The sequence below is a fragment of the Staurois parvus genome, unplaced genomic scaffold (assembly GCF_062004578.1).
Source record: "Staurois parvus isolate SC_StPar_1 unplaced genomic scaffold, SC_StPar_1.0 ptg000056l, whole genome shotgun sequence".
In the NCBI taxonomy this organism is placed as follows: Eukaryota; Metazoa; Chordata; class Amphibia; order Anura; family Ranidae; genus Staurois; species Staurois parvus.
Genome location: NW_028317852.1, coordinates 4,177,740 through 4,205,017, shown reverse-complemented (window position 1 = coordinate 4,205,017; position 27,278 = coordinate 4,177,740). Strand labels below are relative to the sequence as shown.

General features: G+C 41.5%; 1 protein-coding gene across 1 annotated transcript in view; it reads right to left on the bottom strand.

The window, feature by feature from the left end:
* LOC149469979 (adenosine receptor A3-like) overlaps positions 1–19,556 on the bottom strand; it is a 55,070-nt gene extending 35,514 nt beyond the window's left edge. The window contains exon 1 of the mRNA XM_089668353.1: positions 19,213–19,556. Within this exon, the coding sequence (XP_089524479.1) occupies positions 19,213–19,556 (344 nt within the window). The remainder of the gene's footprint in view (positions 1–19,212) is intronic.
* Positions 19,557–27,278: the final 7,722 nt, after the last annotated feature.

Below are 27,278 nucleotides of genomic sequence, written 5' to 3'. Positions count from 1 at the left end.
ATAATATAACCAAAGGCATGCACCTATGAATTATTAAAAACATAATCGACCAATTATTAAAAACAAACAGCAGTTGCAGCTGGTCCCCTCTATACCACCCTTACATAACACAGAAAAAATTGATAAGGGACCAAAAAGGGACTAAAAATTGCAACTTATGTTAATGGAAATCCAAAAAGACACTGCCGACAGTGTCCCCATCCTCCAGTTAGGATTGCTCCATTTGAAATGAACACAGTCTTCTTGGGTTAAAATCCTCTGTTAATATTATCCTGTGCCCAGGTGTGGAAGCTAAATTGGGATTTGAAAAGATTAAAGAAGATTAACAGCAATCACAACAACATGAATATGAATGGAAAGTTGTCACTTTGAACACAAGACTTCATAAAAAGGCTAGTCATCACCTCTTATAACACATTCAAGAAAAGTATCCATTAGGGGCATTGCACCGGAAGACTCTAATAAAGAGAGAAGCATGTTGCTACACGTACATGCTTTTCTGATATGGCCAAAGTCCACGTAGCAATTGTATAGTGTAACCATGGTCATCCACTCAAGGGCACTGCAGCACCTCTCATGTGGCCATAAGAGTCCATCTGCATGAATCCCACATAGATGGTACACAAAGCAATCGTGAAACAACTTAACATAGATGTACCACAGAAGCAGAGACATCAACTATATAGTCCAATAAATAAAAGCTCAGTAAGAGGGGTGTTAGGGGTGTTACTAGTCCCTATGTTCCTCATCTTTGGCTGTGCCCAGTCCTGTGACGTCATCCAGGGTAGAAAGAGGGGCGTTCAGGCAGTAGTGAATAGCTTGACCGGTTTCGACCGTGACGCCAGCTACATCAGAGCCATGACAAACACCCACCCTCACCAGTTTGACTGCTTCTTCCCTAGATATCTCTTGGGCCTCAATGTCAGCAAACGTGACATGGCATTATTGTTGTACAACCAACTACAGGGGAACGTGAAATCACTTTAATAAATAATACTTCTTCTAGTATTGTGATTAGGCTTTCCATAATAAAATAGGCTACCCACAAAACATTGGTGGGTCTCATTACCCTTCACTGCTTGTAATTCTATTTTGTGCTTGGCTTCTCTACATGAATTTACGTATAGTGTGTTTGCTATTATAACTTCTGTTTATGCCTTCTTATGTATGCATTTTTACTCATTTTGAATATTTTGTGTAGCTGGCCTGATTACATTTATAATATCTGATTAACTGTTATCCATAAACACCACTGCATGTATTTATATTTTTAGAGCCTAACTCCAGCCATTTTTTGTCATTTTGGACATAATGGGGGAGAATAACTTCTAAAATTGACAAATCTTCATTCACTGCTAAAATAATTCAAAGTTATCTCCTCTTCTTACAAACAATGTGTAGTACAGTATATTCCCCGCATATACAGTAACTTAAGCACTAATCAATGCCAGCTTAAAACTGCAACTAAAGAAGCAAACAAAATCTCAGGGTGTGCAAAAAAAATAAGTTGAAAACTAGATGCTAATATACTTTTTTTTCCTGTTTATTCACAGTAAAGCAGAACTTCAGAAGATATTTCCCTGAACTCATGAGCAGCAATTTAAACCTGAGAAAATTTTTTGCTCTTCTTGATTTTTCTAATACGAACACATTTTAGTTAAAATTTCATTCTAATACATAACTGATATGGTAGTCAAATATTTTAATATACATATATATATATACATATACAAGATCGAAATAACCAGACAATCCTTTGAAAATGTACTTTCTTTCTATGAATCAATTTTCAGAATAGAAGAACAATCAGTTGTATTGAAATTTATTTAATATACAGTCATGTGAAAAAGTAAGTAAACCCAATGGAAAGTGTTGACTATTGTATTTGAACAGGCATACATGCATTAGACAGTGCCTACAGGTAAAGGAGCTATACTAAAACAAATAACACATACAATTTACATGGTGTATTCATTCTCATAATCTAAATGAACAAAAAACCAGAACAGTCTCATGGAAAAATGTGAGTATACTTCTACACTCCCAACTGAATCCATTAAATTAGGACCAGGTGTTCCAGATACGTTGCCAATGACTAGAACCACTTTACAGAGTATGCAGGTGGAACTTGTCTTATTTAACCCTTTCATTGCTGGGCCCTGCTTTCCACTCAAAGGCTAGGTTCACACCTCCGCGTTTTGCACGGGCACGAGAGCCCATTTATTTGAATGGACTCCCGTGCCCCGGGACACGCAGGGAAGAAGTCCCTGCACTTCTTCGGAAAATGGAGCCCACACAGGAACCTCGGTTCCTAGTATGGTTGTGTTTCCAGTGAGGGTGGTGTGCCATTAGAATTAATGGTACCTGCCCGCGGGTCCACATTCCTCTGTGCTGGAGATTTTTGTGCAGATCCGCAGCAGCATCACCCGTATAGATGTGAACTAGGGGTAAATCATCGATCACACTGCTGCGATTTGTGTGCAATTTCAACATGATTTCAGGTGCGATTTCTGAAGACTTTATTGCTACTTGTGAATATTTTCAACAATTTCTTGCAATTTGCAGTGCAATTTACATTATATTCTATGTATGTGAAATCACAACAAAACTGCAGAAAAAGTAATGCAAGAAAAGAACTACTTTAGAAATTGCGATGCAGAAAATTCTAAATGTTAAGACACCGATAGTCACATTCATTAGATGCGATTTCAGGCGCAATTTCAATTCCCAAAATCGTACCTGAAATCGCACCAGTATAACTGGGCACTTATGCCTCATGCACACTGAGTGTTAAAAGTCTTGCTTTTAGGGGCGTTTAGCATTTTTTTTTCCTGCCTCTAAACTCCTCTCCATGTTAGCCCATGTGTCCATGCACACCTAGGCATTTAGAGGTGTGTCCAGGAGCAGCAGCATTTTGGCAGAAAAAACTCATTGAGGCATATAAATGCGTCTAAACGTGCGTTAACACAAGGCAACAGGACCTGTAGAATAAAGATGCTGCTGCTGATTTTTACATCTGGCAACAGTCACACAAATGTTTATCAAAAAATATTTTCGATATAAATACACTAAAGTATGATTAGCACTCAAACACGATATAACTTACAAAATTCCTACTGAATCTAAACCATAAAGCTATATTCAGTTAATAAACAACAAATCTTTGCAAATTTTAAATTGTGCCTTTCTACATATGGTGAAAATTGAAAGTATGCAGAACTGTAAATAAGTAACTTACACTTGGAGGTCTAATAATATACACAAATATTTTGCAGCTGAAAGAAGTTTGCATGGAGAAATGGTCAAAAAATTAGTATGGGGGGTAGGGGCGGACCGACCATTTGGAAACTCGGGCACTGCCCGAGGGCCCAGGGTCAGTAGGGGGCCCCATGGGATGCCTCTGGTACCTTTTTCATAGGCTTTTTTGAGTTTGGGCAAGGACACAGGGGCCCCTTGATCCCCTATTGCCCAGAGGCCCCATGGGTTGTCAGTCCGCACCTGATGGGAGGCGGTAAGGGGCCAATATTGATGCCTAAACATTTTTTCAATCAATATAAGAAATGCAGTAAGGTAAAAAAAAGTTTAGGCTTTAGAATCTCTTTAACATTTGCAGGACATGTAATGCGAGAGTCCCTTTTTTTACAACAAGATCGGGGTGATGAGCACACTGACCTCCCTGAACTGCTTGAGAGCAGACAGAATGCTAGAGTTCTGAGGAGATCTGATCCTACCTGTTCCTGGTCTGTCAGCCACCTAAGGGGAAAAGGATCGCTCCTGTCTGTCAGGGAGAAAGAGGGAGGCACAACCGCATCCCCAACTGTCACTCAGCCCTCAGAGCTGGCCTGCACACCACACTACTGGCCTGATCCCATCCTCTCCAGTCTATCATTAGCCTGACAGGAAGGGTACCAATCCAATCTGTAAGGAAAGGGAGAGAGAGAGCCTGGCTGAATTCCCAGGTGCGGTCCAGCCTCCTGGGTCAGTCTGAAGATAGCACCATTGACCACACTTTGTTCACTTTTGCCCATCAGACACCAAAGGGGGGAGGAGCCGGCACACCACACCTTGACTGCTGAACATCTCATGTCTCGTGCATTGCACCAGCCTATTCTGCCAGCCACCAAGCTGCTATGGGGAGATCAGCACACCAGAGGCCTCAGAGGAGCCCTTCCACCACCGTGATCTGCCAACTCAAGTCATGGAGCTGGAGAGTGATCATTGACCTAATTTAGAGGTATCTCCCTACGAGAGTCATATTCCACTCAGTTATCCTTCCTCCTGCATGGCTAGTCTGAAGTGTCCATACTGACTTAACATCTGTTCAGTCCATTGCCCTCGATTAACAGTGTATAGCTCACTACCAGCACACTGTGCAGGGGTGGCCAGCTTTCGTCAAGCACGCCAACAATACAAGGTCCCCAATGCAGCTGGTGGAGGATCTATGCTGAGGACTGTATATACTGTAGTTCATGAATTAATTTTTTACCATTTTACACCTTCCAATTTGCAGAGAGAGAGAGCCTAGGCCTACCCCACCCATTATTGGTACGCCCAGACAGCTTAGCTCTATACTCTTGCTACATTAATCATCTGTTGTCTGTTGTTGTACACTGTGGGGAAGTTACAGTTTATGCTTCATGTGTAAAGATTCACTTTTTATTGTTGGTTCACATTGTCTGTGAAATGCACATGTTACTGCATGCTATACTGGTATACTCTGTACACCTACTTCTCAAGAGATAATATATGCTGTTACCTACTGTATAGTCTCAGGGCTTTATTACAGGGTGACCTTAAGGTACTGCAAAGTTCGCAAATCCAAGCTGCCAAAACTGATATAACCTGAGGTGTGAAAGGGGTTGAAGTCTGCTATAGAGCAAGGTGAAAACAGAGGACCCAACACTATTAGTAGCTCTTGTGGTGGTAGCGCTACAAATGTCAGAGGCTGGTGGGCGGTTACACTAAATGCCTGCAAGCAGTTGTTTGTGCTAATGGGGTTAATACCAGCTTCTTATGCCATGGGCATACTTACTTTTTCCACAGTACACCATTATAGCTATTGATTTTTTTAATACATTAATAATTTTCCTTGCATTTTTTTCAAATATATCACCCATATATGCAGGAACTTTTTCAATAAAGATCTAATATCTGTTCATTCGAATATGTAAAAAAGTTAATTTCCATAGGGTATACTTAATATTCCACATGACTGTAAAAAATAAAAAAACAACATTTATCAGTGTGAGCATATTTCATATGTATTGATATAGAATGGGATGACATTTCAAGCAGAGGGTTGAGAAAACAATCCTATTTGGGAAGAGAAGGGTCTTGCTTGCTTGCTGTCTTGAACCGTGGATATTCTTTCATCAAACCTTAAAGTAGTATATGTGATTCCTTCATCTAACGCCTGGTGATAAAGTGATAAAGGTATATTGGGTTAATTGCATACACAAGCTCAGAAAAAGCTATGATGCCTTGTAAAGCACACTAATGTAATACAGAATTATATAAATCTTCTCAGAATCATCTACAAAATGTAGGACCCAGTGTAACATGAGGAAAAAGGGGATGATATTACAGATACAGTACGTACCTAATTCATCCAAATTGATAGATGCTCATAGTTTAGGACCTGAATAGGCTTGCAGACTTGTATCAACACCTAGCTGCCAATGAGTTTCTGACAGGTTTTGTGGGGTAGATAAAATTAATCAACTTTCACCTCAAAAACTAACAAAGAATCCACACAGACCATGCAACTAAAACTCACCAGGGAAAATGAGGACTCTATATTGTCTGGGAACCACCACATATTTTCTTCATATCAGAAGGAATAAGTTCATCTCTAATAAAATCCAAAATATTAGTCACATAGAGATTAAAATTATCCCTACTGGTAGTATGCACTGTGAGCTCCATATGGATGCAAACTAGTATCTTCTGGCCTTATAGGACACTCTAGGGAACAACAAAATGGTTTTATGGGGCCTGCAGATGGTGGTCATGTGACTGGACTCATTGCGATTGGGATCATGTGCTGGGGTCCGAAATCTTAACCCTGACCAACAATCAAAAAAATGCAGTGTAGAACTATAAACTCAAATACGGTGCTAAATAAATCCAATGTGCATATGTGGATAGTGAAACATACAATTGTACTACGTTACAATAATATGTGCTACATCAAAATGAATATCAACACATATATATAAATAAAACTGCATATACCAGTGCTAAATGAATTTGTGTATACAAATACCAAATGAATCGTATAAAATGGTGAACTGTCCCTTTAACACTCCAAAATCTTCACATGTGCTTATGCGATATATCTCCTGTGCATCTTGTACCAAATACCATCAACAAGTGTCCCAATGTTATGGTATCAGAATGCTGGTGAGCTATCCCTTTAAGACTGCTGTGCACCCAGGTGTCACTTCCAGCCTGGAAGCTGCTCTGTCTTTTCAGATGCTAATGGGTAAGCACATGTCTCTGAATACCCATGACTGAATATTTCTTTAACAACAAGGAAGGAAACTAAATTTACAATTACATATTGCTACTGATCACATCTCAGTCCAATCACTTGAATCCCACATCTACGTTACATATTAGAGATGAGCGAATTATTCAAAAATTCGATTTGGCTGATTCGGCGAATTCGCGGAATAAATTCGATTCGAGTCGAATATATTCGCTGCGAATTTAACTTATAAAAAGGGTGTTTCTAGGCTTCAGAGAGCCTTTATATGAGTGCAGAACACTGTACCTTTAATTTAAATGCCCTTGGAGTCTGCTGGGGAAGAGAAATAATACTGTCAGTCAGTATGACATGCAGATGAGTGCCGTCGATCTTAGAATCACCGCACACTTCACTCATTTGGGCAGTCATGGGGCCAAAACCAGAGTGTGGAGCCACAGTGTGGCGGTGGAGGCAGAAGCAATGGGAGGCCATACAGCACCCTATGAAAAAATGGAACCCACCAGCAGTGTGAGGAGACCTGAAAGTGGCACATGGCAGAGTGTGGCGATGGAGACAGCAGCAATGGGAGGCCGTACAGGGACCCATGACACACTCTGGACCTGGCAGCAGCATGAGGAGGCGGTACAGGGGCCCATGACAGATTACGGGCCTGGCAGCAGCATGAGGAGTTGGTACGGGGGCCCATGGCAGATTACGGGCCTGGCAGCAGCAATGGGAGGCCATACAGGGACCCATGACACACTCTGGACCTGGCAGCAGCATGAGGAGGCGGTACAGGGGCCCATGACAGATTACGGGCCTGGCGGCAGCATGCGGAGTCGGTACGGGGGCCCATGGCAGATTACGGGCCTGGCAGCAGCAATGGGAGGCCCGTAATCTGCCAGCACCCTATGACAAAATGGAACCCACCAGCAGTGTGAGGAGACCTGAAAGTGGCACATGGCAGAGTGTGGCGATGGAGACAGCAGCAATGGGAGGCCGTACAGGGACCCATGACACACTCTGGACCTGGCAGCAGCATGAGGAGGCGGTACAGGGGCCCATGACAGATTACGGGCCTGGCAGCAGCATGAGGAGTCGGTACGGGGGCCCATGGCAGATTACGGGCCTGGCAGCAGCAATGGGAGGCCATACAGCACCCTATGACAAAATGGAACCCACCAGCAGTGTGAGGAGACCTGAAAGTGGCACATGGCAGAGTGTGGCGATGGAGACAGCAGCAATGGGAGGCCGTACAGGGACCCATGACACACTCTGGACCTGGCAGCAGCAACAGGAGGCGGTACAGGGGCCCATGGCAGAGTGGCGAAGCGTAAGCAGCTTAAATTGAAGGCCATACAGAGGCCTATGTTAAAAATAATAACATGTTTGGGGCATGATTCATGGCGGATTTAGTCAGTTGTGTCAGGAACTGGTGGTTTGAAATCCAGACTAATCCACGCCTGATTCATTTTCACAAACGTGAGTCTCTCCACACTTTGGGTGGACAGTCGCGTCCTCCGCGGAGTTACAATACCTCCTGCCGCACTAAACACGCGCTCCGATGCCACGCTACTGGCCGGGCATGACAGCCTTTCAAGGGCAAATTCAGCTAGTTGGGGCCAAAGGTCAAGTTTCGTTGCCCAGTAGTCAAGGGGATTGTCTACCTCGGTTGGCAGGGTGCTGTCCAAGTAGGCCCAAGCCTGTTGTTTGAGGTCCTGCTCCAGGTCCACCTGATGCTGCTGCTGCTGCGGCTGGTTAGTAGTTTCCTCACTGCGCTGGTGAAGAAAGCTACTCATCATCGACTGCAGACTGAGGCAGCCGCTGCTGTTGGAGCTGCCACTGCTCCTACCACCCCACCCCTCCCCTGCTGCCATGGCAGCGGAACGCGAGCGCACAGGGCCCACAGTGTCTGAGGATGGACGTTGGCGCAGAAAGGCAGAGACCAACTGACTACATAGGTGGTTTTTATAGTACGTTATTTTGGCCTCCCTCTCAGCAGGTGTGAAAAAGGCCACCATTTTTGAACGGTAGCGAGGGTCCAACAAGGTGGACAGCCAAAAGTCATCCCTCTGTCTGATGGTTATTATTCGGCTGTCGCTACGCAAGCAACCGAGCATGCTATGGGCCATTTGTGCCAAGGAATGCGAGGGACTCCCTGCCTCCATCTCCACAGCATACTGCCACGGTGCGTCTGGGTCCTCTGTCTCCTCCTCCTCCTCCTCTACCAGATGCTCCTGCTCCTCCACTCCTGTCCGCTGAGTGGAAAAACCACCCATTTCACTCAATAATTCCTGAGCACCAATGTCCTCCTCTACCTCCTCCTCTTCTTCCTGTCCTGCCCCCACAGGGGTCATGTGGCGTTGAGATCTGTGCGCCACGTCTACCGCACCCTGACCAGCCATTGTTAACAGCATTTGTTCCAGGACGTGCAACAGAGGAATGACGTCGTTCATCCCATAGTCCTGCCGACTCACGAATAGCGTGGCCTCCTCAAAGGGCCTGAGCAAGCGGCAGGTGTCACGCATGAGCTGCCAATGGCTGACATGTAAGTTACACAGGGGAGTACCTTTATCCGCTTGTAACATCAGGAAATCGGTGATGGCCTTTCGCTGTTCGTAAAGGCGGTCTAACATATGTAGGGTTGAATTCCACCTTGTTGCAACGTCACAGCATGAGGAGTTGGTACGGGGGCCCATGGCAGATTACGGGCCTGGCAGCAGCAATGGGAGGCCCGTAATCTGCCAGCACCCTATGACAAAATGGAACCCACCAGCAGTGTGAGGAGACCTGAAAGTGGCACATGGCAGAGTGTGGCGATGGAGACAGCAGCAATGGGAGGCCGTACAGGGACCCATGACACACTCTGGACCTGGCAGCAGCATGAGGAGGCGGTACAGGGGCCCATGACAGATTACTGGCCTGGCAGCAGCATGAGGAGTCGGTACGGGGGCCCATGGCAGATTACGGGCCTGGCAGCAGCAATGGGAGGCCCGTAATCTGCCAGCACCCTATGACAAAATGGAACCCACCAGCAGTGTGAGGAGACCTGAAAGTGGCACATGGCAGAGTGTGGCGATCGAGACAGCAGCAATGGGAGGCCGTACAGGGACCCATGACACACTCTGGACCTGGCAGCAGCATGAGGAGGTGGTACAGGGGCCCATGACAGATTACGGGCCTGGCAGCAGCATGAGGAGTCGGTACGGGGGCCCATGGCAGATTACGGGCCTGGCAGCAGCAATGGGAGGCCCGTAATCTGCCAGCACCCTATGACAAAATGGAACCCACCAGCAGTGTGAGGAGACCTGAAAGTGGCACATGGCAGAGTGTGGCGATGGAGACAGCAGCAATGGGAGGCCGTACAGGGACCCATGACACACTCTGGACCTGGCAGCAGCATGAGGAGGCGGTACAGGGGCCCATGACAGATTACGGGCCTGGCAGCAGCAATGGGAGGCCCATAATCTGCCAGCACCCTATGACAAATTGGAACCCACCAGCAGTGTGAGGAGACCTGAAAGTGGCACATGGCAGAGTGTGGCGATGGAGACAGCAGCAATGGGAGGCCGTACAGGGACCCATGACACACTCTGGACCTGGCAGCAGCATGAGGAGGCGGTACAGGGGCCCATGACAGATTACGGGCCTGGCAGCAGCATGAGGAGTCGGTACGGAGGCCCATGGCAGATTACGGGCCTGGCAGCAGCAATGGGAGGCCCGTAATCTGCCAGCACCCTATGACAAAATGGAACCCACCAGCAGTGTGAGGAGACCTGAAAGTGGCACATGGCAGAGTGTGGCGATGGAGACAGCAGCAATGGGAGGCCGTACAGGGACCCATGACACACTCTGGACCTGGCAGCAGCATGAGGAGGTGGTACAGGGGCCCATGACAGATTTCGGGCCTGGCAGCAGCATGAGGAGTCGGTACGGGGGCCCATGGCAGATTACGGGCCTGGCAGATGACGACGAGGCTGCCAAGTGCAATCAGCCTCATCATCATCAATTAGGGTCTCCGCCTCACTACTAGCCCCCTCGGCTGCGTGTGGGTCAGGAGACAGACCTGTCTCTAGACCGGCTACCGAGCCACTCTCCTCGCCAGTACTTCTTTGCCTGGCTGCTGAAGAGGCGGATGTCTCCCCCCGTTCCTGACCGCCCTCTGTTAGCTTTTCCTCACTGTACAGTGGGGCTGAGCCCACAGCATGCGATACTTCGCTTGGTGAGGGAACACCAAAGGACAGGGGCAGGTAGAGGACACGTGATTTCAGTGGGCTTGCTCCCGGGCCATGCCAACTAACGGTTGTGTCTGACGTACCCACTGACCGTTGGCTGTAGGTGTCAGAGGTGACCTGGGAAGAGGAAGACGACCGAGCCAACCAATCGATGACGGCAGGGTTGTCGGTGGAGACACGACCGCTGGATGACACTGGGAGCACTGGCCTCTGGATGTGACTAGTGCTGCCTCGACCCCTTCCTCTGCTGCCACGTCTGCTCGCTCCTGAAACATTGCCTCCTCTGCCACTCCTCTGCGTGTTGTCTGACATACTCTTTAATTCAACGATTCTGTGTCCCTGAGTAACGATTCTGTGTCCCTGAGTAACAATTCTGTGTCCCTGAGTAATGATTCTGTGTCCCTGAGTAACGATTCTGTGTCCCTGAGTAACAATTCTGTGTCTGTCCCTGAGTAACGATTCTGTGTCCCTCAGTAACGATTCTGTGTCCCTCAGTAACGATTCTGTGTCCCTCAGTAACAATTCTGTGTCCCTGAGTAACGATTCTGTGTCCCTCAGTAACGATTCTGTGTCCCTGAGTAACAATTCTGTGTCCCTGAGTAACGATTCTGTGTCCCTGAGTAACGATTCTGTGTCCCTGAGTAACAATTCTGTGTCTGTCCCTGAGTAACAATTCTGTGTCCCTGAGTAACAATTCTGTGTCCCTGAGTAACAATTCTGTGTCCCTCAGTAACGATTCTGTGTCCCTCAGTAACGATTCTGTGTCCCTGAGTAACGATTCTGTGTCCCTGAGTAACAATTCTGTGTCCCTGAGTAACGATTCTGTGTCCCTCAGTAACGATTCTGTGTCCCTCAGTAACAATTCTGTGTCCCTGAGTAACAATTCTGTGTCCCTGAGTAACGATTCTGTGTCCCTGAGTAACGATTCTGTGTCCCTCAGTAACGATTCTGTGTCCCTGAGTAACAATTCTGTGTCCCTGAGTAACAATTCTGTGTCTGTCCCTGAGTAACAATTCTGTGTCCCTGAGTAACAATTCTGTGTCCCTGAGTAACGATTCTGTGTCCCTGAGTAACGATTCTGTGTCCCTCAGTAACGATTCTGTGTCCCTCAGTAACGATTCTGTGTCCCTGAGTAACGATTCTGTGTCCCTGAGTAACGATTCTGTGTCCCTGAGTAACGATTCTGTGTCCCTCAGTAACGATTCTGTGTCCCTGAGTAACAATTCTGTGTCCCTGAGTAACAATTCTGTGTCCCTGAGTAACAATTCTGTGTCTGTCCCTGAGTAACAATTCTGTGTCCCTGAGTAACAATTCTGTGTCCCTGAGTAACGATTCTGTGTCCCTCAGTAACAATTCTGTGTCCCTGAGTAACAATTCTGTGTCCCTGAGTAACAATTCTGTGTCTGTCCCTGAGTAACAATTCTGTGTCCCTGAGTAACGATTCTGTGTCCCTGAGTAACGATTCTGTGTCCCTCAGTAACAATTCTGTGTCCCTGAGTAACAATTCTGTGTCCCTGAGTAACGATTCTGTGTCCCTGAGTAACGATTCTGTGTCCCTGAGTAACGATTCTGTGTCCCTCAGTAACAATTCTGTGTCCCTGAGTAACGATTCTGTGTCCCTGAGTAACGATTCTGTGTCCCTGAGTAACGATTCTGTGTCCCTCAGTAACAATTCTGTGTCCCTGAGTAACAATTCTGTGTCCCTGAGTAACAATTCTGTGTCTGTCCCTGAGTAACAATTCTGTGTCCCTGAGTAACAATTCTGTGTCCCTGAGTAACAATTCTGTGTCCCTCAGTAACAATTCTGTGTCCCTGAGTAACAATTCTGTGTCCCTGAGTAACAATTCTGTGTCCCTGAGTAACAATTCTGTGTCTGTCCCTGAGTAACAATTCTGTGTCCCTGAGTAACAATTCTGTGTCCCTCAGTAACGATTCTGTGTCCCTCAGTAACAATTCTGTGTCCCCGAGTAACAATTCTGTGTCCCTGAGTAACAATTCTGTGTCTGTCCCTGAGTAACAATTCTGTGTCCCTGAGTAACAATTCTGTGTCCCTGAGTAATGATTCTGTGTCCCTAAGTAACGATTCTGTGGCCCTAAAGTCTCTCTGGCCCTAACTCTGTCCCTAATACAGACAGGTCTGTCTCTCTTGAATGACCAGAGGCTAATGGAGAATTGTAAGATGGCCGCAATTTATAGCTCCACCATTACACAGTGCTGGCTGGCTTGCTGCTGATTGGCTAATGCGATCACATGTCATGAATGAATGCATTATGGGTCAGCGCGCCTTGTCTGCGCGCCTTCCCAGAGATCCCCGCTCCGTCGCCACACATGTCGCCGCCATTTTTGGGAAAATTCGATTCGTGCATCCGAAGTTTGCTAATTTTCGGATTCGGCGCGAATCGAATTTTTCCTGATCTTCAAAACGAATTCCACTTCGCCATGTTCGATTCGCTCATCTCTATTACATATATATATATATATATATATATATATATATATACACAGGTACTCCTCGCTTAACGACCGAGTTCCGTTTCAACGACTTGGTCGTTAAGCGAATTGGTCGTTAAGTGAGGAACTGCATGTACTGTATACAGTAGTACAATATATGCATAGTATTTGGCAATACAGTATACTGTATAAGTAAAATAACAAGAAAGATCAAACTGAAAACTTCCACTTGTCTTAATTTGCATAGGTTGTGTAATTTACACACAGTACTGGAATGTTGTATTACAGAACATAAAGTTAGCAAAGTACGGTCGTAATGGTCGTAAGTGCGAGCGGTCGCTAAACAGGTAGGTCGTTAAGCGAGGAGTGTCTGTATATATAAATTGTGCTCAATAAAGAAACGTGCTCCAAAATTCTTCAAACAAATGTGCTCACACCATCCCGCTGTGCTCCAAGTTAATTTGTATAATCACTCTACTGCGTATACATATATGGTGCTCCTGTGTCACCCCTCAGTGCTTATCCACCTCTGACACACTATTGCGCTCACCTTCAGGTTTGACCTGAATACTCAGGTCCAACTACGCCTTTCCCTTTAACCCGGGAGGGTATGCTGGTACAAAGATCTCCACTACCTTCAGCACTTCTAAGCTCCAAAACGCTCCACAGATAAATTAACAAAATGCTCCATATAGTGAAGTATAGGCAAATGTATTCAACTTTATTAAAATATTGATCAAAATGCACTCATATTTGTAAGTGTCCACCTGGGACACTACAGGATTAAGGACTCACTATACAGTGTCTTTCTTGAATGAAAGTACAAGGATCCCTTATTCAAAATGGCGGTAGGTGCACTTTCGGTTTACAGCTTGACGTCATCGGCGTACCATACGTGTTATGTCACGTCACGTGACTTCACCAGGAGTAGCTGATTGGATGTCAAGCCTTCCATATATACCCATTCACTAATTGCAATGTACAACAACTGTGTCAGCGCCATTTTGGCAGAGACCATCACATGGTCTTGGGCGCCATTTCCTTATGGACCTGTGCTAGCTAATTGCAATGTACAACAACTGTGTCAGCACAATTTTGTCGGAGACCGTCACATGGTCTCGGACACCATTTTCTTGTGGATCTGTACTAACATATATGCCAATCTAAGTAAGCCCGAGGTGACGAGCACAGGGAGGATCCTGTCCACATGGATAACCTCCTGTGCTTCCCTGAAACTTGAGTTAAATGTATAGAAAATATGAGCATGAATACTCATATATTAAGTGGTATTAAAAATATAAAACAGTGGGCAAAAACCATTACTGTTAAAAGCTAATAAAATATGCTTACTATTGCCCTCTACTGGATAACATTTATATAAACAATGGGGACCAAGAAAACTCCATATTAAAACAAGTACAGTATATCGACATTTCACATGTAAACTATATTAAACAAAAAATGATGATGTATCATAGATAGATGTGTTATATAAATAAATATGTGATAAATAAATCTGACATGTCTGTATACTGAAAAAAAAAGAAAAAAAAAAGAAAATAGGTTATAAATGTAAATGCTACATATGCTCTATAAGACATGTACTAAATGTGTGCATACATGGTATCCCAAAATGGGAATAAATGCATATTCCTATAGCCATCTCCCAGTGTGAATAGTACTAACACCCTAAACTCACCCTAACAGCATACACCTAACAGCGTACACCATACAAAGGCACAATCCACAAATAAATAATACAATCAAATAAAAGGGTATGTGTATACATTATAAGCATACCCATAAATACATATCAATGAATATATTAAAATTATGTACTCCCGAAGCTCTATCTGCTAAAAATATATACATACTGTATGCTCTCGGTATACATACCAACTAAATGTAAATGAGGTACTAGGTATGCAATATGTAAAGTGTGTGGAATTGATCTGATGTCCATGATGACACAATACCAATGACTACATAAAACCATTCACTATTACATGCGTATGCATATCATATGCTATCATTATATTGCTGAGGAGGTGATGTGCAAAGTAATGCCCAAGATTTCCTATATACAAACATCTATTAAATGATAGTATGCCTATTTATATATGGTAATATTTAAAAATCTTCTATGAAGCAATTAAGGTCAATATCCACGTTTAACCCTTGCGGCACCATTGTTTGTAATTGGAAGATCCATTTTGATTCCTTTTGGCTTAAAGTTCTAATTTTATTACTGTCTCTCCAGTGGGGTTTATATTTTTCGATGCCCCAAAATTGTAATCCTACCGGGTTCTTGTTATGGTGTACTGCAAAATGTTTTGACAAATCATGTATGCTACATCCTTTTTTAGTATTGCTGACATGTTCTTGTATTCTCTTGGCCAGCATGCGTTTTGTGTGACCTACATATTGTAATCCACATTGACACTGAATGCAATACACCACTCCTTCCATTCTACATGTGATGCAGTCTTCTATTTCATATTTTATGCCCGTGGAATGTGATGTAAATGCATTTCTCCTTCTGGGTAGTCTGGTGTTTTTACACCCAGAACATCGGCCACAAGAAATAAAACCTTTTTCATCAAAAAATGTGGTCTTGTTAACTTTGGACGGATCTATGATGCTCTTGACTAGCCTGCTTCTCAGATTGGGCACCTTATTTTTTTTTTTTATTTAAATATTTATTAATTTTTAAGATAAACAAGTTGTACAAACATACCCTTTAAAAAAAACATTAACACAGTATCAAAACATTTATAATTTCATCCCCCCCCAACCCCACCCCCCTACTTATGTACCACCCATCTCCCCCCCCATCTAACCCTTCACCCCCTCTGCTTTGCATTTTCCTATTCATTTCTGGAGATCCTGATCCCAACAAAAGAAGAAAAAATGCAAAACCATATTATTCTATGTTAGTCCCCCATAAACTCTATAATTGACTTTTACTTTTTAAATTCCTGCCATTTGTTCCATCATATATGGTGACTCTCCATCTTATCTTCATTCATATGGTAAAGTTCCTCCAATTTTCATATTTGATCCACCCTGTCCACCCAATCTTTTATTTTCGGCGCCTCCTGTCTCCTCCAGAACTTGGGTATCAATCCCTTTGTTGCATTCAAATAATACAATAAACCAGATTTTTTTATATTTATTGACTGAAAGTTTGGTACTATGAAAAAGGCAAATCTCTGGGTCTATTAGGATATCAACCCCTGTAATTTTCTGAATCAAGCTTACTATTTTCCCCCAATACTCTTGGATTTTACGACATTACCACCATATGTGATACATTGTGCCTCTACCTCCACATCCACGCCAACATAAAGGTGAATTATCTCCACTTAATTCTATGTGCCACACTCGGTGTAATATACCATCTTGCCAAACATTTATAATTAATTTCTACCTCCTGCATTTTTACATTTTCATGAATTAATCTATACATTTTCCTCTGTTTTTCTGCATCTATTGTTACTCTTATGTCCCTTTCCCATTTTTCTATAAATGGAGGCCTTATATCTGTGTTTGTTTCAGTGAGAATCTTATATATTTTGGAAGTTCCGTGTTTCCCATTTTCCCATGTATCTAATAAACACTGAAAGGGGTTCCAATCCTCTCTTGTTCTTAAAGGCTTTGGAAGCTTCCCTATAAAGTGTTTCAATTGAAAATAACTCCACTCATCCATTCTCATGAAAATTTCTCCCTTTTTTTTCAATTCCTTATGTGAACCCATTTCCTCCCCCACCATTATATCCCTTATTTGTGCATCTTCCTTCTTATTCCACTTCCCTGTGATACCTTCTTTACCTGGGGGGAAAAACTCTGTGGACCCTAAGGGCATTAACAATGAATTAAATTCTCATCCCATCAGTTTGTGTAAAACATCCCAAACTCTTAAAACATTTAATGTGAACAAACTTGTGCTATCTGCTAATCCTTGGTATTGTGGAGGTAACCATACAATTCTACTTAAATTGGTATTACGTAGTATATTTTCTATTTTAACCCAGCTTTTCCCTTTTGCATTATATGTCCAGTCAAAAATTCTCGCCATTATTACCAAGTTATAATATCTTTTCAAGTCTGTTACTCCCAGTCCGCCTTTCTTTTTAATTCTACATAAAATTTCATGGCTTATTCTCGGTTTTTTATTCCTCCAGATAAATCTTGTTAACATTTTTTTAATTGTTCTGAAATATACTTCTGGTAGTTTAATTTGTATAATTTGAAATTAATATAGAATTTTTGAAACAATCACCATTTTTATCAAATTTATACAACCTATTCCCCCTCCCAATTTCCTTAGTTCACCCTTGATCTCATTTAACAATGGGATATAATTTAATTTATATAAGTTCTTGGAGGATACAGTTAATTTTATTCCTAGATATTTTAATTCTTTTTCTCTCCAAACAAAGGGAAATTCCTCCTGTAACCTATTTTTCTCTCTATTTGAAAGATTTATATTTAAAATCTCAGTTTTTGTTAGATTAATTTTTAAATTTGATATCTCCCCACACTATTTCAGTGATTTCATTAAGTATGGCAATGTTATCCTTGGGTTTCCCACATAAAACAGCATATCATCTGCATAAGCTGCCACCTTATGCTCTGTGTCTCCTATCCAGATTCCCTTTATATCTATATTATTCCTTATTGTAGCCAATAGAGATTCTAATGACAAAACATACAGAAGTGGAGACAGAGGGCATCCCTGTCTTTTTCCATTTTGCATCCCGAAATACTCTGATAGTTCCCCGTTAACCATAATTGCTGCAGAGGGATGACTATATAATTTCCTTATCCATTCTCTCATTCTAAGTCCCATCCCCAATACTTCCAATGTATCCTTCATATAGCCCCAATCTACTCTATCGAATGCCTTTTCAGCGTCAATCGAGAGTACCACTGCAGGGATTTGCTCTTTTCTACTTTTTTGTATGAGAAACAAAGATCTCAATCTATTGTCTCTACCCTCTCTCCCTGGGACAAAGCCTACTTGGTCTATGTGTATCCATTCAGGCATAAGGTCTTTCAACCTGTTTGCCAGAACTTTTTCATATAATTTAGTATCTGTGTTTAATAAGGAAATCGGTCTATAACTTGAGCAATGAGTATCATCTTTCCAATCTTTATGTATGAGAACTACATGTGCTTATAGGGATTCCCTCCTCATTTCCATCTTTCCACCCAATGCATTCATATATATCCTCAGTTTAGAGACTAATAGTTCTTTATATTTTTTATAATACCTCTTCTCTTCTTTCCCTCTTCTTCCTAGCTCCAATCGCTATCAGGATTCCTCTAATGTAGGCCTTATGAGCCTCCCACACCGTTGCCACTCCCCCTGAATCATTTTCTTAAAAAAATTGCTCTATTTCTTTTTTAATTTTTTGATCTGTCTCTTGATCCTGGAGAAGTGTTTCATTTAACCTCCATACTTTTCCCCTATTCAGCTCCTTTCCCCATAATAATTGCATTGTGACAGGAGCATGGTTCGATATTGACAATACATATTTGCTAATGTGCAATCTATTTCTTGTAGTTTTCCCTTCAGAAACAGAAATCTCACTTCAGGATTTACCAATCTGTCTTCCAACTTAAACCTTATGGTTTTAAACCGTATGCCCTTTTGGGATGTTCATTAACCATGTAATATGATGATAAATGTCCATCGTGATATAACTATTTCTGTCCGTCGGTTTAAAATATGTATGGGTGATGATCTTATTTTGCCCTGTTGATGTTACCAAATCCAAGAAATCTATGGATTCTTTACTAACCTCCCAAGTTAATACAATGTTTTTATGGTTATTATTCATTTTTGTCATAAAATTATTTAGGGAGCTGGTATTACCCTTCCAGATAACCAAAATGTCGTCGATAAATCTGCGGTTTAAAATGAGCTCCTGTGGCATGTGGTTGTATATTATCTCTTCCTCCCATTTTGACATAAACAAATTTGCAACACTTGGGGTAAATTTGGATCCCATTGAAACTCCCATTTCCTGTTTATAATATCTACCATCATACCAGAAGTATGTGTGTCTCAGACAAAATTCCAAGCATCTTCTTATGTATTTCTTCTGTTTATCCTCCATTTTCTTATTCCTATCAAGGGCCCATTTGACCGCTTCCATTGCCTTCCTGTGGTCGATAATCGTATAAAGGGATCCCACATCAGCTGTCACAAATATTAGACCTTCAGTGTTTTTGATTTGTTCCAATAATTGTAGGACATGCTTCGTGTCCTTTAGATAGGCCTTAGTGTTCTGAACTTTTGGTTGCAAAAAGGCATCCATATACTCTCCCAATCTTTCCGTGACCAAGCCAATGCCGTTGACTATTTCTGGAAGATTTTCCTTGTCTTTATGCATCTTCAGGGTCGAGTATAGGATAGGAATTCTGCATGCTGTTGGAACTAGGTATTTTTCTTCTTTCAAATTTAATATACCTTTTTTCCCGCCCTTTTTTAACTATTTTTGTCAACTCTTTTCTATAGCCCAATGTTGGATTTCATGGTAGGATGGAGTACATGTTTTCATCCTTCACCAATCTTTCCATACCAGCTTTGTATTTCTCTTTAGATAAAATCACTATGTCCCCTCCTTTATCTGCTAGACGTATCACCACCTTATTTCTTTTTTCAATTTCTTAATTCCCCTCCTTATGTTATCCGGGTTGTTATAATGCTTAATATTCAGTTTATTCAAATCCTCCAATACCATCCTTTTAAAGACATCCACATATTTATTATTTGCAATTTGGGGGTTAAACGTGGATCTGTTCTTTAGCCCTGTATGAACTATCTTATCTGTTTGAGCTATTTTATTCGTCTGGGGATTCATCAACATATACTTCTTTATATTAAGATTCCGAATGTATTTCTGAATATTAATGTATGTCTCAAATTTCTTGAGGTTTTTCACTGGGGTATACTTCAAACCTTTATCTAAAATCTGCAGTTCTACCTTATTGAGCAGGATGCTACTCAGGTTAAATATCCCCTCCCCTAGCAATAGTGTATACAAATACCAAATGAATTGTATAAAATAGTGAACTGTCCCTTTAACACTCCAAAATCTTCACATGTGCTTATGCGATATATCTCCTGTGCATCGTGTACCAAATACCATCAAGTGTCCCAATGTTATGGTATCAGAATGCTGGTGAACTGTCCCTTTAAGACCGCTGTGCTCCAAGTTAATTTGTGTAATCACTCTGCTGTATAGTGAGTCCTTAATCCTGTAGTGTCCCAGGTGGACACTTACAAATGTGAGTGCCTTTTGATCAATATTTTTATAAAGTTTAATACATTTGGCAATACTTCACTATATGGAGCATTTTTTTCATTTATCTGTGGAGCGTTTTGGAGCTTAGAAGTGCTGAAGGTGGTGGAGATCTTTGTACCAGCATACCCTCCCGGGTTAAAGGGAAAGGCGTAGTTGGACAGCCCAGAAATCTCAAAGAACTGGAAGACTTTTGTAAGGAAGAATGGGCAAAGATACCTCAAACAAGAATTGAAAGACTCTTGGCTGGCTACAAAAAGCGTTTACAAGCTGTGACACTTGCCAAAGGGGGCAGTACAAGATATTAACTCTGCAGGGTGCCCAAACTTTTGCAGACGCCATTTTTTTGTTTTCTGTTATTTTGAAAGTGTAAATGATGGAAATAAAATCTAACTTTTGTTGACATATTATAAGAATGTCTAATCTGTAATTTGATGCCTTTTGGAGATTTTTCCATCTTTCCTTGGCTTCTTTATGCACATTAATACAAATTTTTAGCTTGGGTGCCCAAACTTTCGATCCCCACTGTATATATATATAGGGATTCAAGTGATTGGACTGAGATGTGATCAGTAGCAATATGTAATTGTAAATTTAGTTTCATTCCCTGTTGTTAAAGAAATATTCAGTCATAGATATTCAGAGACATGTGCCCACCCATTAGCATCTGAAAAGACAGAGCAGCTTCCAGGCTGGAAGTGACACCTGGGTGCCAATATATATATATATATATATATATATATATAAAATCAGACTTTGCCACCTTCCTGAAGTTTAAAAGAGGAACGCAGACGTTTCGGCTTCATGACACCAGGGGGGCTCTGATCTGTCTGGGGAGCTTTAAAGTATATACACAGATCAAAGGAATAGATTTCATCTCTCATAAAAGCTAAAATATTAGTTGCAGAGAGATGAAAATACTTCCTTCTGATTGGACACTCTGTAGGCTACATCTGCATGTAAAACCATATTTGTGGCCTATGTGGGGTCCCAGAGAAAGGCAGAAAATGGTTATACTGCACCTGATGGCGACAGCTGAACAGTGTTTGGTACTGTCGCAATCGGACTGATGCGCTGGTTTTGGAAATTCAATCCCTGACTTGGTGATTCAAACTGTTCCTGGTCCAATCGACTTTGGGCATTTCAGCACCCAGAATGTCCTGTGGGCTGGTACAGGAACACCCCCCAGAGTTGACTGGCCAAGGACTAATGTCCAGCCTACGTCCATATTCTCATAAATGGAGGACTTGAGGTATGGACGTTGTGATTCGTATGGAGCCCGTCCTATTGACTGACGGATCTCAGACTTTCTCTGACTTGCTCCAGTTGCAGGATAAATCTTGGTAAAAGTTTTATTTCTGTTTTATTCCATTTTATAGTCAATAGCCAATTGTGTGTCTTCTTGTATTTTTTATATTTTCTGTAACCTACAGTTCTCATCAGCCACAGAGAATTGTAAAGAATGTGGGCGGGTACACTAGGCCTGTACTTGTTGAATGAGTCTGAGAGTCTCATTCTGAACACCATTGCAAGTGGGGCTGAATTACATCACTGCTTCCTGGAGAAAGAACTACAGAAGGGATGTGCGAAGACCAGTGGTTGGGGGAATAAGAGGAATATCAGCCACTGGTCTTAAAAACAGGAAACCAAAGAGAATTACCAGTTTGATTTGAAAATTAATAGGATATTTCAAAGCAACTACTCAGTGAACTGAAAGATAGACATATTTGGTGAAGGTAGGAAGTCAGCAACAAGAACATATAAAAATGTTTTAGCCTGAAGTTCTGCTTTAAGTGTTAATTCAGATCTACAAGCCTATTCAGATCCTAACTATGAGTTTTTGTCCGTCCGGACAAATTAGGAACACATCTATAAAAGAATACTATTTTTTATAGCTAATTTTACAACCAGAAGCCATAGAACTGATCTGATGCTTTCAGTTATTGTCCGACACAGCAGCCATATTCAGTATACAAATAATCAATTGTTATTAACCATTAGCCGCCCGGCCAATGGCCGTTTGGCGGCTTCAAAAGTGTCTCTGCACTCCGGGTGCACGCCATTTGGCGTGCTCCCGCACATGCACAGATTGCGCTAATGCAGAGCGGCGCAGCAGTGCGATCTGTCACCAGCCGTGCACCTCGGACACGGCCGATGACAGATCCGAGTACCGGCTTCCGTTGCTGGTACCATGTGACCTGCTGTGACCAATCACAGCAGGTCACATGACAGTTGTATACAATGGATGGCTTCATTCATGATGCCATCCATTGTATACTAGTGCCTAGCTGTGAATGGTCACAGCTAATCACATGCACATGTCATGTGATTAGCTGTGACCAAATCACAGCTAAGCACAAAAAAAAAAGAAAAAAAAAAAGCTGAATGAATCGATTTCATTCAGGTAAATGCTTGCTTATAGCAAAGTAATTCTTTGCTATAAGCAAATTGTGTAAAAAAAAAAAAAAAATACTGATCACTTCCCCAAAGTAGTACAATGTTACTATGGTAACATTGTACTACTTTGGTCATAGTAAAATATGAAACAAAATCTTAAAAAAAAATGTAATAAAAAATTAAATATAATAAAAAAATTAAAAAATATATATATATATATATTTTTTTTTCATACTGTCACCAGTCAGTGTCCCTGTTCACCGCCATGCCAGTTATATGATGACGCTGTACTGCACTGGTGACAGTATGTAAAAAAAAAATAGTGAAAATAATTTTTTTAATTTTTTAATTTTCCGAAAAATTATGACAAAAAAATACAACTTCAAAAAACTTGCCATGCCTCTTATGAAGTACGTCGGACTGTCTACTCTGCAAAAAGGGGTCATGTGGGGATATCTGTACTATTCTGACATTCTTGGAGAATGTCACCTCAAGAAATTAGATTGGCTGTCAGTACTTCAGGATTGATCAATATTCAGATCTATACCATAGTTTGTGAACTCTATAACTTTCCTACAAACTAAAAAATACTTCCTAATTTGGGTTATTTTCACCAAAGACATGTAGCAGAATACATCTCGGCCTAAATGTATGAAGAACAATTATTTATTTGTAAACTTTTATAACAGAAACAAAGAAAATGTGGTTTTTTTTACAAAATTTTTGGTCTTTTTTTGTTAATTTAGCAAAAAATAAAACCCCAGTGGTTATTAAATACCACCAAAAGAAAGCTCTAGTTGTGTGAAGAAAATTATAAAATTTTAGTTTGGGTACAGTGTTATATGACCGCGCAATCGTCATTCAAAATGTGAGAGCGCTGAAACCTATAAAATCTATATAAACCTATATAAAAACCTATACCTGGGCAGGAAGTAGCAAAATACTGCAGCAAAAGTGATACAAAAATTTAACAAATATGAAACTGCAACCATCTCACAGAGACGTCCCGGCTATCTACATAAGTTAACACCTCAACAACAGCGTCTTGTGATGAGAATGGCAGAAGAAAATCGCCATGCAAGTTAACTGCAGATAGCTAAAGAAACAGAAAGCCAAACAGGGATGATCGTTTCCCATGACACAATACAGCATACAGTGCAGAGGAATGGCATGCATGGGTGTCATCCATGAAGGAAGCCTCTCCTAAAGCCCATGCACAAAAAAGACCACCTAGAATTTGCCAGGGCCCATGCTGAAAAAAGAAGAAGACTACTGGGACTCTGTACTCTGGAGTGATGAGACGAAGATCAATGTTTTTGGATCTGATGGCTTCAAAACTGTATGGTGTTGCAAATGTGAGGAGTACAAAGAAAAATGCATGGATAATACAGTGAAACATAGTGGTGGAAGTGTCCTTCTGTGGAACTGCATGAGTGCTGCTGGTGTCAGAGAGCAACATTTCAGTGATGGTATCATGAAATCACAGATGTACTGCTCAATATTGAAAGAGAAGATGCTACCATCACTCTGTGGCCTTGGTCGTCGTGCACTTTTCCAACATGACAATGATCCAAAATATACATCTAAAAAGGTCGTTCTTGAAGAATGGAAAATGATAGATGTTGCAATAAGTTGTTCATTCCATGCCTTGAAGACTTGGTGCTGTCCTTACAAATCATGAAGGTCATACAAAATACTAGATGTAGTCGTTTTTGTTGTGGGGTGTATTCATTTTTGCATCAACTGATTTGAGTAAAACTGAAGATTTTGTAATCTAAATTATAATATTAACCTTACTCTCATGTAACAAGGTAAACAAAAGTTCTATAAAATTCAGTTTTGTCAAAATTTCGGAAATTGTTCTTGTGTTCATTGAGATATTGATTAAAATCTTACTTTTCAAACAGGGTGTACTCATTTATGCTGAACACTGTATATACAGTATATATATATATATATATATACACACATACAGTAGATATATATATCAATCTCCCTATTATTTCTGGCTCTTGTTGGCCTGATTGCTGTTTAAAGATTACCGATTTGTCTTACAACATTCATGCATAGCATTAGTTAATAAATATAAGCATCCCCTCTCAGACCCATTAGCCAAGCAACCTTCCTATACACATAATCGTATGGTAAAATTTTTGTTGAAATAATGTTCTGGTGACAGGGTTTCTTTTAATCAGAAAAGTGATATGAAGAAGAGCTTTTAAAACTTAAAGGAGAACCTAAATGTTAGACATTTACTATGGAAATTAAGCATTTGAAATTATAGAGAATATTAGTTATGCAACATTGTTATTTATTCCCACAAAGACCAATTGTGATTGTTGGTTTATTAGATATAAACTGATTATTTACCATGTGGAGAGCAGTTGGAGGTGAAAACTCTTTTCTTCTCTCTGGTGACACTGTAGGATCACGTTTCACTTACAAAAAGAAAAATCAATTATTACCAGATTATATGAAATGATCATCAATAAAATATTAAAACCCTGAGCAGGTTACTTTTTTCTGTCTGTGCACCATTGAGGTGAATTCTATTTACTCCCTGCCCCACAGATGCTGCAGGAAGAACAAACTCCCCCAAATAGTAGGGAATTCCATACTTAAACAGTTGTCCCTAAAACAGGTGTCTCCATTAGAAGATTTCTCTCATTTCTTGTTTCCCCTCACTTTATGTACTGCTGACAATGGTCACTAGTACAAATTAAGGGGCAAATCTCCCCAACAGCCACACAGACTGCAATAAAAATATGAAAGATGGTCAAAGCTAGGACAGCCTTATCCAAAAAATAAAGTTAAGATACACTTGTTAAATAAATACTTGTCTTAGGGCTGGAGCTGAATTGTTCCTGTGCGATTCACATGCGGCTCTGTGCAGAGTACTCTGTGCACTACTTTTTAAAATGCATTGTAACCAGATTGCATGGTACAAATGTTCCGGTGCTGGCAGGCGTGGGCAAACACATTGCGTTTGCAACCTGGGTTTCAGATGTCTTTAACATTTTATTGACACCTGCTGCAGATCGCAAAAGCGGTGCATTTTGCATGTGGGTTGAATCGCACAGGAACATACAGTGCATTCCTGTGTGATTCTAATGTGGGCATGGTTTTAAAGTGACATGGAATTTATAGATCATTATTTTTTTTTTAAAGAGGAAACAAAGCAAGAGATTTTTTTTTCAAACAGATTGAAGCTCCCTATAGCTCTGTTTAAGCACAACAGGCTGATGGAATGAAGAAGGAGAAATTAGTCAGTCTTCTTTTCTGTTCTCTGTGTAATTTGAAGCTTGAGCTATTGAGCTCTACAAATGAGAGCTGTTTTTTTTAGCAAGTTTTTTAAGTAAATAATCTCTGCAGGGCTTAGTCATCTCTATGACTCAGCCATGAAGAGAGGGACATGCGTTAAGAGAGTCGGCTGTTGTGTAGTGCGTGCTGTATGTTACTTTTGTCTACTCAATAAACTTGACTGGAGTTCCAGGGCACCATCAGTGTGCAGCCCTTTCTTTCAACTTATTTGTATGCCATAATCATGATTTAGAGCCTGCAGGTAGAACACTAAGCTAGTTTACCATGTTAAAAGACTAATTGTATTTAGTTTGCTGAAGAAATAAATCCTGTATTTATAGAGTTCAAAAGCTCAAGATTCAATTTACACAGAGAACCGAACAGAGAATTGATAAATTGCCCCTCCCCCTGTTGGTCTGTTGTGCTCAAACAGAGAACAGAGCTTGGAGAAGATGGGCAGCTTTTGATGTGGTGGGACATACACAGATCGTCTAAACAAGTGGTGGTCAACGTTCCGAATATGAGTTGCCTACGTGTGGCCCCAGACAACAAGGGACATAAAATTAAGTAAATATTCATTCTCAGAGACAGCAGACATGCAACATATTTTCAAATATTCAACGGCTATGGGTATGATACAAGAGACAGTCAGAGACTGTGGACACATATTGTATACATGTTACAAAAGATAACTAGATAGATTGCAGGCATGACACAAGAGATGGTTTGAGACTATGTGCATGATACAAGAGATGGTCACAAACTGCAGACAAGTTGCAAGAGACTATGAAAGAATGGGCATGATGGAAGAGATGGTCAGAGGCCGTGGACTTGATACAAGAGATATTCAGAAACTGTATACATGATACAAGAGATAACCATAGACACAAGAGATGGTCAGAGACTGTGGGCATGATTAAAAAAGATAGTCAAATCCTGCAGACAAGGTGCAGGAGATTGTCAAAGACTATAGGTACCAGGGGTCTAAACCAGGGATCAGCAACCAGGAGATCACGTTCTACCAGTTGATCGTGGCCAGGTGACTGATTGCTGACCCGCCATCCTAGACCATCAAACAGAGTGCAATGTACTTGTAAAGTTGGAGCTGTAGTA